Source organism: Pan paniscus, chromosome 8 (assembly GCF_029289425.2).
Source record: "Pan paniscus chromosome 8, NHGRI_mPanPan1-v2.0_pri, whole genome shotgun sequence".
Lineage (NCBI taxonomy): Eukaryota > Metazoa > Chordata > Mammalia > Primates > Hominidae > Pan > Pan paniscus.
This window is the reverse complement of record NC_073257.2, coordinates 145,503,442-145,522,546: the sequence shown is the minus strand read 5'-3', so window position 1 is coordinate 145,522,546 and position 19,105 is coordinate 145,503,442. Positions and strand designations below refer to the sequence as shown.

At 53.8% G+C, this 19,105-nt stretch overlaps 1 protein-coding gene across 5 annotated transcripts; it reads right to left on the bottom strand.

The window, feature by feature from the left end:
- Window positions 1-1,926: 1,926 nt before the first annotated feature.
- PAOX (polyamine oxidase) lies at window positions 1,927-14,746 on the bottom strand. Of its 5 annotated transcripts, XM_008969298.4 has the most exons (8): window positions 14,059-14,703; window positions 13,071-13,557; window positions 11,897-12,096; window positions 9,339-9,591; window positions 4,557-4,669; window positions 3,918-4,075; window positions 2,621-2,779; window positions 2,171-2,308 (listed from the first exon to the last, which is right to left on the bottom strand). In XM_008969298.4, exons 1-7 carry the CDS (start codon window positions 14,237-14,239, stop codon window positions 2,630-2,632), a joined length of 1,542 nt encoding a protein of 513 aa, XP_008967546.3. In that variant the 5' UTR covers window positions 14,240-14,703; the 3' UTR covers window positions 2,171-2,308; window positions 2,621-2,629. The 5 variants fall into 5 exon arrangements, with proteins under 5 accessions (XP_054949500.1, XP_003816299.2, XP_008967547.2 ...); XM_055093525.2 differs by lacking the exon at window positions 2,621-2,779 and having other exon boundaries at window positions 1,927-2,308; window positions 13,795-14,670; XM_003816251.5 differs by lacking the exon at window positions 2,621-2,779 and having other exon boundaries at window positions 1,927-2,308; window positions 14,059-14,634.
- Between the last annotated feature and the right edge of the window lie 4,359 nt (window positions 14,747-19,105).

The following is a 19,105-nucleotide window of genomic DNA, read 5'->3' as shown; positions in this document are numbered from 1 at the left end:
AGTGATCTACCTGTCTCGGCCTCCCAAAATGCTGGGATTACAGGCATGAGCCACCGCGCGCAGCCTCAAGTACTTCAGGGTTTAATATAACAAACTGTTTGCAAATACTGACTGCAGTTCTGCTAAATTAAAGCGATTAATACAATGAGGCTGAAATATTCTCCACTGTCCAAGACTAGACATAAATATAGTCGGATTTCAACTCTAAATCAGCAGTCAGCAACTGCTCAATTGCACGCTGCGTTACAAGGAGTATTACCCTACCAAAATTTTTATTTTTGAGACAATGGCGTGATCTTGGCTCACTGCAACCTCCGCCTCCCGGGTTCAAGCAATTCTCCCGCCTTAGCCTCCTGAGTAGCTGGGACTACAGGTGCGCACCACCACGCCCGGCTAATTTTTTTGTATTTTTAGTAGAGATGGGGTTTCGCCATGTTGGCCAGGCTAGTCTCGAACTCTGACCTCAGGTGATCTGTCCACCTCAGCCTCCCAAAGTGCTGGAATTACAGGCATGAGCCATGGCACCCAGCCTCTACTGGAATTTTTTAAACAAGCTACTGAAAATACCAAACATGCTCAAATTCTAAGTACAAAAATATTGCCATGGTTCTGATGTTCTTAAACCACCTAATACCCTAACGCCTAGCTGTAAACATTTTTGGGCATGAGAGAGTGGCCCCTCCGAGGAAGACAGAAGCCTCCCAGGTGGTTTCTGGGCTGAGTGGGGCAGTCAGGGCCTCCTGCTAGGTCAATGCCCCCAAGCCCCCTCCTCACCAAGCTGGTCCCTCACACCCAGAGGGGGCAGCCTGGGTCTTGCTGCCTTTCTCCCTGGGATACAGAATTGATGAAACCCTAAATGTTAACGATAAAGATTTTTGTAGTTTAAGGAAGCTGCATTCCCTCATGGTCCTAGGAGCACAAAACCACAATAAAACCCTGTGGAATCTGAATTTCTCTCACAGGCGTCTGATGGGCAGGTGTCCCCAGAGAGACCAGTCTGGTGACACAGCAAATGCAGGTGGGGCTGCTGGCTACAGAGGGAGGCTGGGGCTCGGGAGGGTGGGGGTCAGGGAACACCCTAGGAGGGGCGATTTGAACAGAGACCAGAGGGTGAGAAGAGAGGAGCCCTGCAGATCCAGGCTGGGGTGGAGGGGCCGGAGAGAAGCTGGACTCCCAGCACACTCACCCCAATACCACCCAGCACCCCAGCACACTCACCCCAATACCACCTGGTACCCCAGCACTGCCCACACCCCAATACCCCCCAGCACCCAGCACACTCACCCCAACACCCCCCAGCACCCAACACTACCCACACCCCAACACCCCCCAGCACCCCAGCAGTGCCCCCACCCCAACACCCCCCAGCACCCAGCACACTCACCCCAACACCCCCCAGCACCCAACACTACCCACACCCCAACACCCCCCAGCACCCCAGCACTGCCCCCACCCCAACACCCCCCAGCACCCAGCACACTCACCCCAGCACTGCCCACACCCCACACACACCCTGGCTCCCATGGGCTGGGCACCGTTTCTCTTTTCAGGCCTTATTATGTATTCACTTCCTCCAGAAAACCCCCAGCCTCAGGGCAGGGCAGGGCACCCCTCATCTCCCCAGTGCCCTGCGAACCTGTGAAGTGGGCGCCTGATGCAGCATCAGTTGATGAGCAAGAGGAGGGTTGTCAGCTATGCTGTCATCCCAGGCAGCAGCCACGAGAATGCAGGGGCATGAGAAGCAACTACAGGACCCAGAGTTCAGGGAACCCAGAGTGTGGGGCCATGTGTGGTTGTGGGGATTGGAGACACAGGGCCCTGTGCAACCTGGGCCCGGAGCAAGACAAAGACAACAGCAGCAGATGCTGGAGCCCCAAGGCAGGAAGGACAGGACAGCCTCAAGGCAGGAAAGATGGCTCTGGACGCTGTGGCTGTAACTTGCTTTATGTGTCCAGCATCTCCATAAGCATCTGGTGTCTCAGCTCAAGTCAACCCTGGCCAGACTCCAATAACAGACACAAGAACTGAGAAGGTGGCCCCGGTTACCAAAAACCAGAGGACCCTCATTAACATCCCCAAATCTCAAGCCAGTCTGAAATCTGTCAGAGGAAATGAGGGTCCCAGCCTCCCCCGACACGGGTGGAACAGAGTAGGCTGGGCCCAGCTAGAGCCTCGGCCTGGGCTGCTGCACCTGCGGGGCCCACAGACTGAGGAGGCGGTCGGCCTCCCTCCATCCCGACAGCAGAGCCCCGTGCGTCGTGGAGTAAAACGTGCGATGTGTGGCTTCCCCCGCAAACAGGATCTGGAGCTGCAAAGAAGAGCCAGGGTTAGAATGGGGATGCAATTCAGACAGCAGGGTCTGGGCAAAGAAACACAGAAAATGGCTCACAAGCATCCACCAAGAAGCAGGAAAACAGCTCACACACCTCCACCAATGGACGAGAAAAGGGCTCACGCGTACCCACCAATAGCCAGGAAAACAGCTCACACACATCCACCAATGGACAGGAAAACAGCTCACACACCTCCACCAACGGACGAGAAAAGGGCTCACGCGTACCCACCAATAGCCAGGAAAACAGCTCACACACATCCACCAATGGGCAGGAAAACAGCTCACATGTATCCATCAACAGCCAGGAAAACGGCTCACACGCATCCACCAACGGGCGGGAAAATGGCTCACACGCATCCACCAACGGGCGGGAAAACGGCTCACACGCATCCACCAATGGGCGGGAAAGGAAGCGACTGCACCCCGCAGCTCAGGTGTGAACAGCTTTTAGAGAAAACAAGGGGTGTAAACACTGAATAGTGATCTGGCCTCAACTCCTGGATCACATATGGGGAGGGTGGGGGAGGGATCTGGGAGTCGGGTGGGCAGAGGAAGAAAGCTACAGCCTTATCTGATGTAATGAGAAGTCAATTAGTCGCACCTGGAACTGAAAACTCAAGAAACATTTCCAAGCAGGTTTACTGAAGAGAGACCATGAGCTGATTGGAAAACTGAACAGTGACTAAATATTGGATCATATTGAGGAATGATTATTAATTTTTAAGTGGGTAAATGGTATCATAGTTATATGGTTTTATTTTTATGTTTTCTGAGACAGAGTCTTGCTCTGACACCCAGGCTGGAGTTCAGTGGTGCAGTCATAGCTTACTCCAGCCTCAACTTCCTGGGCCCAAGCCTGAGCAGCTGGGACTACAGGTGCATGCTACCATGCCTGGCTACTTGTGTGTGTGTGTGTGGAGACCGACTCTCACTATGTTGCCCAGGCTGGTCTCGAACTCTTGGCCTCAGCAAACCTCCTGCCTAGGCCTCCCAAAGCACTAGGATTACAGGTGTGAGCCACTGCCCTCAGCATCATAGTTAAGTATTTTACAAGGATGTCTTTATCTTTTAGAAACAGGCACCAAAATATCCTGAGATGAAACAATGTCCTGTGTGACACATGCTTAATAAGAAAGGGCGGGGGTGGGCGGGGAGCAAGCTTGGCTTAGGGGAAGCCTGGTGGGCACTGAAAGGTTCTCCCTACTTTTGTACGTTTGACATTTTGCACAGGAAACGTTTCTCAAAACCTGGTAGCAGAAACATGTTTTTAGAGATGCAGTAAACTTAGCGATGAGAATCAGCTGGGAGCACCGTCTGAGAAGGGCAAAAGGGGCTCCACCTGCCATTTTGGTTTTATTTTCTTTTGTTAGCACTGCAGAATTCTCTGACTTTTTAAGCTATGTGTGTGTATAATTCTCACAAAAACAGTACATTTAAAAATTATTCTTAGTTTCAAAAAGAAAATGGCTTCCGAGCCTGGGATCCCAGCCCACCCGTCACTGGCTAGTGCTCCTGCAGCACCGAGACTCGGTGGGGCCTCTGCAGCGGGACCCACGCCCCCCGACTGGGGCACGCCACATACCTGGGCGCCGGTGCCATCTGCAGGGAGGGGCTGAGCCAGCAGATCCAGGTCGCCCCCAGTACTGCCCACGGCCACGTAGCTGTAGGACCCCCTAGTGTACGGGGCGCTGTGCCAGCGAGACCGCAGGACACTCTTGGGCGCGGGGAGCCGTGGGTTTCCTGAGCCACAGAGACACTGCATGTTAACCGAGAACTCTCACCCACAGGTCTGCAACTGTTTTTGTCATTTTTAAAGACTGAGCAGTTTAACGTGAAAGATGCTATGCAGGAAGAAAACTGAGCAGCAGAGTGCGTCAGGAGAGGCTCTTCCTGCCGCCTCTGACCCGAGAGCAGCGGGCCGGGACCCGGGAGCTGTGACAGCAGCAGCTACTGTTTCCGAGCCTTGGGTTCCTCCTCTGTAAAAATCTGATCAAGGACAACGGCATTTATTTTGGTGGCAGAAGTAGGAAGTGTTTGCAAAGTCATTTCAGTTCCTCGGAGGTAAGAACTGTTACTGACCCCACTAACATGAGGAAGGATGGTCCCTGGAGATGTACAGAGTCAGCCAAATTTAGTTTTTCTCTGTTCTGCAAAGTCTAGTTTCTGTTTAGAGATCAACCAGTAATGAGCAGAGGCAGGAACCGGCGTGTGTGGTGAGTACCTGTCACTCTCCGGAGCACTTGGGTGAGACACAGAAGTACTTCTTCATCTGACAGAGTCTCCATGAACTCAGACTCAAGCCCGGCAATGAACCCACAGAGAACGTGGACAGACCTGCATGGAGAAAGAGAGCCCTGGGATGACCAGACCTGCATGGAGAAAGAGAGCCCTGGGATGACGGCGTGCAGCCCAGCTCTCCGCCCGCGTCTCTCAGCAAGGAACCACTGATGGAGCAGGGGCCCCAGAGGCACAAAGAGCCACCCCACAGAGCGTCCCTCAGGCAGCAGTTCGCAGAGTGTGGGCGGCAAAGTCCTGGGGGTCCGAAGGCCCTGCCAGGGACCCTCAAGGTCACAGCCATCTTCAGACGCTAAGACGGCATTTGCTGTTTCCACCAGGCCGACATTTGCACCTGAGCAAGAGCCAGGGCAGGTAAACCGTCCCTTAGCAGAATCAGGCAGCAACAGGATCTACATGCGCCTACAGGCGTTCCCACCACTGCACATGCGGGTTACAAAATGCTGCTTTTTGCAGCCGTCAAAGAACGAGATCATGTCCTTTGCAGGGACATGGATGGAGCTGGAGGCCATTATCCTTAGCAAACTAACACAGGAACAGAAAAGCAGATAGCACGTTTTCCCTTTCAAGTGGGAGCTAAGTGATGAGAACACACACTGGGGCCTACGGGAGAGTGGAGGATGGGAGGAGGGAGAGGAGCAGGAAAAATAACTAATGGGTACTAGGTTTAATTCCTGGGTGATAGAACTAATCTGTACAACAAGCCCCCATGATACACGGTTAGCTATATAACAAACCTGCACATATACCCCTGCCTCTGAATATAAAAATTAAAATATATATATTAAAAAATGAATAAAAATGCTGCTTTCACTTGAGAATGTCCTTGATCAAAGGCAGTAAAAGTTACTAATTTTATTAAATCTTGATCCTCGAGTTCATGTCTTTTTAATAATCTGCGTGGAGGGCCAGGCACAGGGGCTCAGGCCTGTAATCCCAGCACTTTGGGAGGCCAAGGCGGGCGGATCACAAGGTCAGGAGTTCGAGACCAGCCTGGCCAATATGGTAAAGCCCTGTCTAATAAAAATACAAAAATTAGCCAGGCGTGGTGGCGGGCACCTGTAGTCCCAGCTACTCGGCAGGCTGAGGCAGGAGAATGGCGTGAACCTGGGAGGTGGAGGTTGCGGTGAGCCAAGATCGCGCCACTGCACTCCAGCCTGGGCGACAGAGTAAGACTCCATCTCAAAAAATAATAATAATCTGCGTGGAGAAGCGGGATCCGCATAGAACACTCCTGCTGCGCGTGGTGCACGGTGGCCGTGGAGGACTCGCCCGGCACACGCTATTCCAGGCGGGGCTGGTGCGTCTTTCACAGACAGGCTCAGAACTCAGGAGAGCACCAGTCAGACAAATCATGGTCTGGTATTTGGCGACATTTTCTTGAAAATAAGCAAAGTGTCTCTATCACAGGAAAACAACTAACAAATAGTATTTATAGACAATGACAAAGTTTAAGCTCTCAAGCAAAAACTGCAATTTTAGAAAAGCTTGTTTCTGCCACCAACAGCATAACAGCTTCCCAATCCTGAAAGACTTTTCTGAGATCAGTGGTATGTTAATAAATTTGATTTTTTATATCGTATAATGAAATGTATCAACATTTGGAAGACTACATGAGCCAATATATATATTTTTTATTTTTTTAAGACATGGCCTCGCTCTGTTGCCCAGGCTGGAGTTCAGTGGCTTGATCACAGCTCACTGCAACCTCCGCCTCCTGGGCTCAAGCAATCCTCCCACCTCAGCCTCCCAGTAGCTGGGACCACAGGCACGCACCACCACATCTGGCTAGCTTTTTGTATTTTTGGTAGAGACTGGGTCTTGCTATGTTGCCCAGGCTGGTCTCGAACTCCTGAGTTCAAGCCATCTGCACACCTTGGCCTCCCAAAGTGCTGGAATTACCGGCATGAGCCACCAAGCCCAGCCTAGTATTTTCCAATGACTAAAGTCATGGATAGGTAAAAGATCCATTTAAAGTGCAAGACAGGCAAATAGATTTCAGTGTCACAGAAGACAAAAAATTCACTGGTGTGCTCTCCGATTTCATATTTGGCCAACCTTTAAGGAACTGCTACTACATCTTGACTTTTGATGTAGTATCAAAGAATACCCACAATCATTTCAAAAGCTATTTAAATATCACTCCTTTGGCCGGGCGCAGTAGCTCACGCCTGTAATCCCAGTATTTTGGGAGGCCAAGGTGGGCAGATCACTTGAGGTCAGGAGTTCGAGACCAGCCTGACCAACATGGAGAAACCCCATCTCTGCTAAAAATACTAAATTAGCCGGGTGTGGTGGTGGGCGCCTGTAATCCCAGCTACTCGGGAGGCTGAGGCAGGAGAATTGCTTGAACCCGGGAGGCGGAGGTTGCAGTGAGCCGAGATCGAGCTATTACACTCCAGCCTGGGCGACAAAAGCAAAACTCCGTCTCATAAATAAATAAATATCACTCCTTCTTCCAACCACATATCCATGTAGATCCACATTTTCTTCCTATGTTTCAACCAAAATAAAACATCACCACAGAATGAATGCAGAGGAGGCCTGAGAACCCAGATGTCTTCTATTAAGTGTAACACTGAAGAGTTTTGCAGAAAAGGCCGGGCGTGGTGGCTCACACCTGTAATCCCAGCACTTTGGGAGGCCGAGGTGGGTGGATCACTTGAGGCCAGGAGTTCGAGACCAGCCTGGCCAACATGGCAAAACCCTGTCTCTACTAAAACTACAAAAATTAGCTGGGCATGGTGGCACACACCTATAATCCCAGCTACTCAGGAGGCTGAGGCAGGAGAATCGCTTGAACCCAAGAGGCAGAGGTTGCAGTGAGCTGAGATCACGTCACTGCATTCCATGCATTCCAGCCTGGGTGACAGGGAGACCTCGTCTCAAAAAAAAAAAAAAAAGTTTTGCAGAAAAGACAAAACTGCTGCCACCCTTCATTAAATTTTAAGAAAATATTCATTTAAAAATGTTATTTATGCTAACATAGAATTGGTTTGTTACTATCATCTCAAATAATATTTTAATTTATCACGTGGTGACTGGGTGCGGTGGCTCGTGCCTGTAATCCCAGCACTTTGGGAGGCCGAGGCGGGCGGATCACGAGGTCAGGAGATCGAGACCGTCCTGGCTAACACGGTGAAACCCCGTCTCTACTAAAAATACAAAAAATTAGCCGGGCGTGGTGGTGGGTGCCTGTAGTTCCAGCTACTCAGGAGGCTGAGGCAGGAGGATGGCGTGAACCCAGGAGGCGGGGCTTGCAGTGAGCCAAGATTGCACCACTGCACTCCAGTCTGGGGGACAGAGCGAGACTCCGTCTCAAAAACAAAAAAATATTTTATTTATCATGGGGTAAATTTACAGATGTGACTCACATAAACAAAAGCTCTTTGAGATCCCCAACCCTTTGCAGGTATATAAAAGGATGGGACAGCTACCACCCCATGCCACAGACAGGGTCCCACCAAAGCACTCAGGGTCCCACTGATGTCCTAAGCAAGAGAGCACAGGAGGTGGGGCTGGGCCTGGAGCAGGTGGCTCTACACACAGTCACCCACCCGGCTGCCCACCAGCAACCCAGGCCTATCTCAACACCTGGAATGCCAGTTTTCTTTCTTTTTTTTTTAGACAGAGTTTTGCTCTTGTTGCCAAGGCTGGAGTGCAGTGGCACAATCTCAGCTCACTGCAACCTCTGCCTCCCAGGTTCAAGCGATTGTCCTGCCTCAGCCTCCTGAGTAGCTGTGATTACAGGTGCGTGCCACCACACCGGCTAATTTTTTGTATTTTTAGTAGAGACGGGGTTTCATCATGTTGGCCAGGCTGGTCTCGAATCCCTGACCTCAGGTGATCCACCTGCCTCAGCCTCCCAAAGTGCAGGGATTACAGACGTGAGCCACCGCACCTGGCCGAAATGCCAGTTTTCTCTTCAGTGTGAAGGAGACACACAGGCTTCCCCCGTCACAGGTGCAGGGCTGGTCTGCAGCCTGCAGCCTCCTGCTCCCAGGGGATGGCAACTATGAACCATCTGACCGGCATGCCCTACATCCCACCCCATCCCGGGTCTTTCAGAACAAGAACTTGGTGCCCCCTCCTGCGGCATCTCTCAGTGGAAACGTGGAATTATTTCTGCCATCTAACTACATCAGGCTGTCTTTGTGTTTTAATCTTGCTGGAAAAGTCAGTCCCTCCATCCCCACATCACTCATGGGATTATCTCCTGAATCGTCACATGGTCTAGATATGCTGTTTCTAAGAGGGCCAGCCCATACAAGTGAGCCCTTCCTCTGTGGGTCTCCCATTCCATTACTTCTCGGAATGTTTCCTTCCATTATTTCATCCCATTTAACTATTGTCTCCCCAGGTATGGGCAGATGGTGTTTCAAAGTTCTTCTGTATCTACAAGCCCCAGCTCCCTGCAACATTCCAGTAAACACGTTCCCACTGACTGAAGACTGAGCCTGCCTGCAAGTCTACAAACACATTCTGGGCCCTGAGGGACACTGACAACCCGCATACAGCAGGGCGCCATCTGTCCCCGCAGGGGTCAGGCCCAGCTGCAGCCAGTACCTGGTGGGGGGGCGCTCATGGGATCCCTACCCATTAAACCCCCTAGAAATACCCTGCACTGAACGGACACACTGCTGCGTCCTCCATCAGATGAAGGCCTATGAGCCAGCCACTCGCAGAACTTCTCAGGGAGCAAACGTACGCAAAGGCAGGTAGGACCACAAAGCCAATGAGCTTCCGGAACCAGGCGTCCTGTAGCTCAGGGGCAGCATCCTCCAGGGGCGACGTGTCCTCCCACACCAGCTGGATCAGCTGGCAGTCTGGCTCCCAGAAGGGCTCCTCAAACTCCAGGAAGATTTTGTTGTTGGTCCCAAAGCCTATCTTCCTGATTGCTTCTGCCTTCTCAGCCGGCAGGGGAGGGTCAAAGAAGGTGTCCAGATGTTCCTTAAGAAAACCTGGAATTCAGAATTGGACTCTTCTTACATCACATAAAGCCCTCCATGGAAGTCCTGTCTGTCCAGACCTTGGATCCAGCAATTTCCCCTGCTGGTGTTTATCCTACAGACACATTCACACAAGCAGTTTTACTTTTTTGTCCTTGTTTTTGAGATAGGGTCTTGCTCTGTTGCCCAGGCTAGAGTGCATGCAGCACCATGATCAGGGCTCACTGCAGCCTTGACCTCCCTGGCTCAGTCCTCCCACTTTGGCCTCCCAAACTGCTGGGATTACAGGCGTGAGCCTCTGTTCCCCACCTTTCACCCAAGTGTTTTTTGTTTTTTTGTTTTTTGGGTTTTCTTCTTTTTTTTTTTTTTTTTTTGAGATGGATTCTCACTCTGTCACCCAAGCTGGACTGCAACGATGCCATCTTGGCTCACTGCAACCTCCACCTCCCAGGTTCTAGCGATTCTCCTGCCTCAGCTTCCCAAGTAGCTGGGATTACAGGCACCCACGACCAGGCCCAGCTGATTTTTCTATTTTTAGTAGAGATGGGGTCTCGCCATGTTGGTTAGGCTGGTCTTGAACTCCTGACCTCAGGTGATCCACCTGCCTCAGCCTCCCGAAGTGCTGGGATTACAGGCGTGAGCCACCGTGCCTGGCCAACACAAGTGTTTTTAAGTGCACATGTAAAACTACATGAAATAGAAAAAGTGAAGACCACCTAAATTTCCATCTATGCTTATGAAATAATGATAAGAAAACACTGCGTGGCAAATTAACCCGCTCCTTTTTTTTTGAGACAGAGTTTCGCTCTGGTCTCCCAGGCTGGAGTGCAATGGCACAATCTCGGCTCACTGCAACCTCTGCCTCCTGGGTTCAAGCAATTTTCCAGCCTCAGCCTCCTGAGTAGCTGGGACTACAGGCACCCGATGACTAATTTTTGTGAACTGGCTCCTTATAAACAAAATGCTCACAGTTGTAGCAATGTATCTACTGACAATGTCCCCGGTGATCAGCACTTAGCAGGCCCTGCAAGCACTTACTCCAAACGTGAATGAACAAAGCCACTGGAGGGAAACAAAAAAGACCGCTGTAGATCTATGTGTGCTGATTTGGAAACACTGACAAGTTCTATTAAGAAAAAAACAAAAAACAAAAACAGGCAAACTGAGCAGCAGATTTTTGGTTTTTTTTTTTTCTGAGACAGAGTCTCACTCTGTCACCCAGGCTGGAGTGCAATGACACCATCTCGGCTCACTACGACCTCTGCCTCCCCCGTTCAAGCGATTCTCCTGCCTCAGCCTCCCAAGTAGCTGGAATTACAGGTGCCTGCCACCATGCCCAGCTAATTTTTGGATTTTTAGTAGAGACAGGGTTTCATCATGTTGACCAGGCTGGTCTCGAACTCCTGACCTCAGGTGATCCGCCTGCCTCGGCTTCCCAAAGGGCTGGGATTACAAGCGTGAGCCACCATGCCCAGCCAGCAGCAGATGTTCATGTGTGGACGATGACTGCATCTCTGGGAAACAGCAATGGGGTCTCAGTGCTCATCCCTGCCCCGGGGAGGGCAAAGCCATCCCTTGGAGACAGGAGTTAGGGCTGCGGAGGCTCTTGCTTTTCATCACACACCCATCAATCACACCTAGATTTCCAAGTGAGTGCTGGCAATCGCTAGCTTTGTGAACTTGGGCAATTAAGTGACTTCTCTCTACTTGCCTAGATGTTCAAATCTGTCATATGTGGGACAGTGACAGACACCTCCCAAGGCTGCCTGAGTCAATGAGATAACTCAGGCAGAGACCCACAGCAGCGTGAAACCCGTGGGAAGCAAATGTCCAGTTGACAGCAATTATCCTAGTAACTCTGTTTTCAACCATCTCCACCTTTTATAAAACAGCTTCAAACCACCTCTACTCAAGGACAGATCTAAAGCACCAGATCTAGAATTAAACAGAATTATACACATGGCTCCTTCAACAGGTCACCCCAGGCCTGACCTTCAGACCAGGCTTTTCATGCCTTTTCCTGTCTGCAGCAAAGTGCGGCGTGGTTAATCTCCAAGGCCGTCCCAACCCTAAACGGTTACCTCCAAGCGAGCAGGACGCATACTTATTCGCGTTTTTTCTTACGGTGAAACCCTTAATTCCAAAGCATGCAATTGCTACAAAACATAACAGAATCATTCCTTCCACCTATCTGGAACTTACTAGAACGAAAATGTGAGCTCCGTACACAAGCAAACGCCCCAGAGCCAACTGAGGCAGGATAAGGGCAGAGGTGGGGGCACTTGGGATGGGGGTTTGGGCTTAAAACCTGACCTACCTAAGGGCACGGTGACGATGACGTGGTGCGCCGGGAACCGGTCTCCATCCTCACACTCTACCGACACTGGAAAGGTCTCACCGGGAAAGGCTGCCTCCTGGAAGGACCCGTTCCAGTGGATGGTCTTCACGGGCTTCTCAAAAACTACAGTGTCCTCTGGCAGGGCGGCCATCATGCAGTTTGTGAGTCCTTGGTAGCCCCTAGGAAGACGGAAGTGCTGGTTTCGTAGAGGCCCAGTCCCTGGAAGGGCAGGACTGGTGGAAATACGTGCTCTGAGCTCCCACCCGCATCAAAGGTAGCTGCGGGGAGCTCTCCATCACTCAGGGCCAGGATGGAGGGCAGCTCCACTCTGTGGTTTTCCACCTCAAGGATGCTCACACCTGCCCTCCAGGCTGTAAGAGAGGGTTCAGTGGGCACAGAGCTCTCAAGGCAATCTGCCGGAACCAGGGCTTCCTCCTTACCACCACAGAGTTCCTGACTCACAAATGCCCATTGCCTGGCCAGGAGCCTTGGGGCCAACACCAGGGGTGACGGGACAGCCCGAGGAGGGTCTCACCTGCACCTGGTACCTGGCAGCCACCCTGCCACAGGGAGAGGGCCTGTCTGGCCCCCTCTGCAGTTGAAGCCCCTCATAAATACAGGAGCAAGAAAAGTCTTTACTATTCTTCTTTTTTTTTCTTTTGAGATGGAGTCTCACTCTGTCGCCCAGGTTGGAGTGCAATGGCGCAGTCTTGGCTCACTGCAACCTCCGCCTCCCAGGTTCAAGCAATTCTCTTGCCTCAGCCTCCCGAGTAGCTGGGATTACAGGCACGCACCACCACGCCCGGCTAATTTTTGTATTTTTAGTAGAGATGGGATTTCACCATGTTGGCCAGGCTGTTCTTGAACTCCTGACCTCATGATCCACCTGCCTCAGCCTCCCAAAGTGCTGGGATTACAGGTGTGAGCCACCGCGCCCGGCCTTACCTTTCCTTCTTTTAAACACTCTCTCTCAGAAATAACTTTTTTGGCTTAAATGAGCAAAACTAAGGAAAGAAGCAACCAGTCTGTCTGAATGGGGAGGACAAATGGTCTCCTGTCCCTCCCATACCCAAGCAAGAGCGGAGCCCAGCCAGCCCCGGGGCCCTCGGGAGCCTGGTGGGAGCACTCGCAGGGCAGGGGCTCAGGCACGCACTTAGAAAAGGTGCAGTCCAGCCCCGGCAGCACGGTATACTCCCCAAAGGGTGCCAGGGCCACCAGGTCCATGCTGTGGGTGCCGCTCACACAGCATTCCAGGTTGAAGAAGGAGTTCAGGACGGCCAGCTTCAGCTTCCTGGTCTCCGCATCCTCTGTCCAGCCGGCCACGTGCCGGCCAATCTCCTTCTTGAGGTACTCCCCGACGCTGGGCACCGGGGTCTCTGCAGCGTGCAGGAACTCCCGGGTCTGGTCTATCAGGCCGTAGAACAGAGTCGCCATCTCCGCCACCAGCTGGAGGCTCACGCTGGCCCCGGAGCTGGCGTAGCTCACGGAGGGCAGGCCCACGTGACCCCCGGTCTCCACCAGCTGGTTCTCCTCGGACAGCTCCTTCTCCCCCAGCAGCCCGTACTCAGCAGCCAGCTGGAAGACGGGGTTACCCCGGGAGGGCCCATGGATCCAGTGCGCGCCCACCTCCACCACGCCACCTGCGAGGGGACAGCAGATGCCACCTGGAGGTCCCTTTCCCAGAACCGTCACCCCGAGCCCTTCTCCTGGGCCACGCCCACGCTGGCCTTCCCAAGGAGGATGTACCACACTGTCCCCAAGGGCCCTGTGGTCCCCCAGGGCAGGGCCCTGTCAGACCCAGTTTAAGGGGAGCACCTGCGCAGGAGGGCACTTTTCGGGCGGTGTGGACCAGAGGGAGGGGCGCAGGGTGGGCGTACCCCGGGGCTGGGGGGGCCCCCGTGGGGCAGAATCAGGGCGGCCTTGTGGAGCCGTAGGTCGCCTTCCCTGGCCGGCGCCCTCCTGACTAACTCTGAGCCCTGAGTTTCGGGGCGGTGAACTCTGGCGGATTAAGCGAGCGGGGATTCCCTCGGGGAGCCCGGTGAGGCGGCCGGGCAGGTCAGCTGCGCGCAGGGCAGGTTGGGGCCGGCGAGTTCGGGCGCAGCCGGTTGGGTTCCGGGAGGGGCTCCGGGAGGGGCGGTTACCGAAGCGGCGCTCCGAGCGGATGCGGCCCCCGGCGCGGGCCGTGGCCTCCAGGACCCGCAGGTGCGGGAAGGCGGAGTGGCCGCAGAGCCTCTGCGCCGCGCCCAGCCCCGCGATGCCGCCGCCCACCACCAGCACCCGGGGTCCGCCCGGGGCCTCCCCTACGCTGCCGGTCGACTCCATCGCGCGGTCCCGGCAGTCCGAGGGCTTCTGAGTAGTCGGGAGGTCTGGAGCTCTCGGAGGAGGCCGGAGGCGGAGCGAGGGGGCGGGGTGGGGCGGGGAGGGGCGGGGTGGGGCGGGGAAGGGGCCGGGCCGAGCCCCACAGTGCGCCTCGGCCTCCGCGAGCCTCCGGACTGGGCTCGGGTCTCAGAGGGAAGCGCCCCGCGTGGGAGGGCCCGCGAGCCCGCGAGGACAGGCGTCAGGGAGAGTCCCGCGCTGCCGGGCGGTGCGCGCGAGCGTCCCCATGGAGGGAGAAGCCGGCCGGCCGGGCGGGCCAGTGTCTCCTCCAAGGGAGACGAGGGCGCAGCGAGCGCTTCCCCCAGGGACCCGCGTCGAGTGCGAGGGCGCAGTGGGTCTGGGGGTGCCACGGTGTCAGGGGTGGGACCTGGGAGAGCTTAACGCGTCCGGAGGGGGGCTGTGAAAGCCTCCAGCATCGCCAGCGAGCCGTCAGTTCGCGTGTGCGCGCGCCTGCGTGTGCGTGTGTAGTCACAGGTCTGCAGGGACACAGGACCAAAGTACAAAGTACACTCGCAAAGTACAAAGTTCAGAAGCCGAGGGCAAGTGCAGAAACGTCCCTCGCCCGGGAAGTTGAGCGCACACCCAGGCACGCCTGTGTTTCTGGAGAATCCCCGGTGCAGGCGGCCGCGCTTTCTACTGCATCGCAGCCCGCGGGGGTTGGAAAGGCTCCCGCCCTGTTTTCAGGCGCGTCCCCGCCTCCTGAGCCCCCGTCCTCTGCGGAGGGGCCGCGCGCTCCAGTTTGCCAGTGTGAGCTTTACTCTTCGCTCTCGGCGTGGGCCTCCTGAGCCGTGTCTTACTTTCCTTTGATTCCCTCTCGTCCCAGCTGGAGAAAAGGCTCCCGGAAGGGTGACCTGGTGGCGCTGGATTCCACTCCCCATCACTCCCTAGCCAACCCCGCGAGCTGAGCTCCAGGCAGGGAGAGGGGCGGGTGCCTGGGAGTCGGGCTGACTCCCTGGGCGGTGGCGGGCAGGGGTCGAGCGTCCTCTGTCCGTCAGGGGCCCGCAGCGCCAGGAGGCGACGCTGGATGCAGTGGCCATCTCCTCCTGCCTCCAGGCCATGGGGAACCCAGGGCGGATCCCGGGTCAGCAGGGCCAGCTGTCCACCAAGCTGACCCACCCGACATGCCAGGACTAAGGAAAGAAGGGCTGCCCCACCCCCTTAGTCGGATGGCAAGTGTTTGGGGTGCAGCCCCCGCCACGAGTGTCACCTGTTCTGCCTGAGCAGGCTTCTCTCTTACTCCCTGCTCTTGGGCCTGAAGCAGAGCCGCTGGCTCAGTGGGGCGCTCCATTCTGAGGTCTCTGGCGTGCACCACGGAAGCCCAGCGGGACCACCCACCCACCTGCCCCAGCTCCCCAGCGGAGGTCCTGAGATGGCAGATTAAATACTCTGGGGTTCTGAATTCCACAGATGAACTGGGTCCCCCACGGGTATGGCCAAGGGAACGGCCCACTCCCTAGTGGCTCCGTGTGAAATCGAGCTGCTGCTGCTCTCACCGCAGGGCCCAGCTCACTGCCCAGACATAGGAGCACATCACCCTGTGCACGGGCTGGGTGGGCACAGCTGTGAGGGAGGCCACCCCATGCCTCAGGCCTCCTGCACAGGCGTGGGCCTCGCCACTCTGGGTGGACAGGCTACTTTGGCCCCTCAGCCTCTGGGGACTGCTGCCCTGTTTTCAGCACCATGTCAGGCACCATCCAGTCAGCCAGCTCCTCCAGCCCCGAGACTCCCCTGTGTCCTCATTCTCCTGGGCCGTTACGGTCGGCCAGGGCCCAGCCTTTGCTCGAAGGCCGTCCAGGCTGGGCTCTGGTCAGGCATCGATGTCCCCCAGGCACCTGGCCTCACCTCGCGTTGGGACAGCCTCTGCAAGATGGAACAGGAAGGGTCTGGCTTTGCCTCTGTCACCTCCTCCCGGTCCATCATGTCCTCCTGGCCAGCCCGTTCCTGGTTTCTGCGGGGAGCCCAGCCCGAAGGGGAACCGAAAGATTCTGACTTAACTCTAGTTCAGCCTCCCGGATCCTCCTGTGGAGCAGCAGGATCCCATAAAAGCTACTTGGCTCAGCAACTTGCTGGCCAAGCCTCCCCACCGCGGTCCACACAGGCCAGAGGTAAACATGCCCGTGCCCCACACCCGGAAGGCCTGGTGCAAGGAGGGGTGATTGTAGTGACTGAAATGGGAACTCTGGCTTCATGGCGCAGAGAGAGAAGACATGGACCCCAAGAGCTGCAGGGTGGGGACAACCGACGTGCTCTTTGTCCCCTCGATGTGGTGCCACAGCCTGAATCCAATAGCACCTGCCGCTGACGCGCTGACCTGGGGCTGGGTTAGTCACCCGTCCCCCTTGCTCTGAAATGGAGAGCGCACGTGACCACGGCCAGTCCTGGACAATCCTGCCATGCCAGAGCCACCAGCTGGAACACACGGACACAACCTCTTTTCCGTCTGACTGGTACAAGGTATGTGCTTCTCCTAGCTCCAGAGAGCCTTAGGTGATGCCACCTATGGTGACCAAGGTGGCAACTACCCATGTGGCCTTGACTGAATCAGGCTTGTTCATTTTTTAAAATAGCTTTATTGATATAGACATCATGCTGCAAGACTTCTCCCGTTTAAAGTGTTCAATTCAATGGTGTTCAGTTTAGTTACAGAGTTGTGCCACTGTCACCATCATCCAGTTTAGAACTTTTTTGTTTTGTTGTGTTTTGTTTTTTTGAGATGGAGTCTTGCTCTGTTGCCCAGGCTGGAGTGCAGTAACACTACCTTGGCTCACTGCAACCTCTGCCTTCCAAGTTCAAGCAATTCTCCTGCCTCAGCCTCCCGAGTAGCTGGGATTACAGGCACGTGCCACTACGCCCGGCTAATTTTTGTATTTTTAGTAGAGACGGAGTTTCACCATGTTGGACCAGGCTGGTCTCGAACACCTGACCTCAGGTGATCCACCTGCCTTGGCCTCCCAAAGTGCTGGGATTACAGGAGTGAACCACTGCGCCTGGCCCCAAGTTTAGAACATTTTCATCACCCTAAAAAGCAAATGGGGATGCCCCTCAGCAGTCACCCCCGTTACCCCCTCCCTCCACCCCTGGTGACCACTAATCTAGTTTCTGTCTCTGTGGATTTGCCTGTTCTGTACATTTCATAGAAATGGAATCATTCAATGCACGGCCTTTGTGTCTGGCTTTTTTTACTGAGCGTAACATTTTCAAGGCTTGTCCATTTTGTAATGTGTATCAGCCCTTCTTTCTTTTTTACTCCTGAATAGAGTCCATTGTATAGTCTAATACATTCCAATGTATCCATTGTTTGGATATATGACATTTTGTTTATCCATTCATGAGTTGATGGACAATTGGCTTTTTCCCTCTTTTTGGCTATTATGAATAATGTTGCTATGAACATTCATGTCTAAGTTTTTGTGGACATTTGTCTTCATTTCTCTGGGGTGTACACCTAAGAGTGGAGTTGCTGTTTGACCTTTTGAGGAAACAACAGACTGTTTTCCAAAGTGACTGCACCATTTTCCATTCCCACTGGCAGTGTACCAGCGTTCCCCGCTCACGTCCCCCACAACCCGCTGTGACTGTTGGGCTTTTTATTGCAGCCAGCACAGTAGGTGTGACGTCGTATCACTGAGGTGTCAGTTTGCATTTCCCTAATGATTCGTGATGCTGAGCTTATCTGACACTGATTATCTTCATTGGAGGAATGTCTGTTCAGTCCTCTCACTATCTTGGTAGTGTCCTTTCAGACATAAAAGTTTTAAATTTTGGTGAAATCCAATTTACATATGTTCCCCCTTTGTTGCTTGTGCTTTTGTGGCTAAATTACTTGATGGAGGACGGGAGCTGCCCGGCCTCCTGGGTCGTTAGAAAGGAAACCTCTTGGCGGGCACGGTGGCCCACTCCTGTAATCCCAGCACTTTGGGAGGCCGAGACCGGTGGATCACTTGAGGTCAGGAGTTCGAGAACAGCCTGGCCAACATGGCAAAACTCCCGACTCTACTAAAAAACTACAAATATTAGCCGGGCATGGTGGTAAGCACCCGTAGTTCCAGCTACTCAGGAGGCTGAGGCAGGAGAATCGCTTGAACCCACAAGGCACAAGCTACAATGAGCCGGGATGACACCACTGCACTCCAGCCTGGGTGACAGCAAGACAAGAAAGAAAGGAAAGAAGAGAAGGTGAAGGAGAAGGAAGGAAGGAAATAAACCTCTTTTCTGTCTGAGCCATTTCATTTTGGGCCTGTCTGTCCCAGAGCTTTAACTACACTAATGTAGCGCATCGTTTAGTAAAGGTTTGTTGTTGATTTGTTTCTACTTACACGAGATGTCTTCATTTTTACCCTCAGTCTTGAAATAAAATTTTGGTGCATGTTCATTTTTGATTTGAATTGAATTATTTTCTTGAACATAGTGAGGCAGGAGAACGGGGTCTGGAGGCCAATTCATGCTGACTCCCTAGAACTAAATCCAATGGAAACACTTCCGCTATGACAGGAAGTGTCCTCTCCATTTACACTGGGCGTACACCAAGTAACCAATGGAAACCTCTAGAGGGTATTTAAACCCCCCAAAAAATCTGTAACGGGGCTCTTGAGCCCCTTTGCTCAGCCGCTCCCACACTGTGGAGTTATTTTCGTTGTCTTTTCTTGTTTCTTTTTCGAGACGAAGTCTGGCTCTATCGCCCAGGCTGGAGGGCAGTGGTGCGATCTCGGCTCACTGCAACCTCCGCCTCCCGGATTCAAGCAATTCTCCTGCGTCAGCCTCCCGAGTAGCTAAGACCACAGGCGTGCACCACCACGCCCGGCTAATTTTTGT

Coding starts and splice junctions, on each gene's coding strand:
- PAOX (XM_055093525.2), bottom strand. CDS start 14,239: ATGGAGTCGACCGGCAGCGTAGGGGAGGCCCCGGGCGGACCCCGGGTG. Junction 13,558..13,794: donor GGGGCCCCCCCAGCCCCGGG/GTACGCCCACCC, acceptor GTCCCCTCGCAG/GTGGCGTGGTGGAGGTGGGC. Junction 4,076..4,556: donor AGTGCTCCGGAGAGTGACAG/GTACTCACCACA, acceptor TCTGTGGCTCAG/GAAACCCACGGCTCCCCGCG.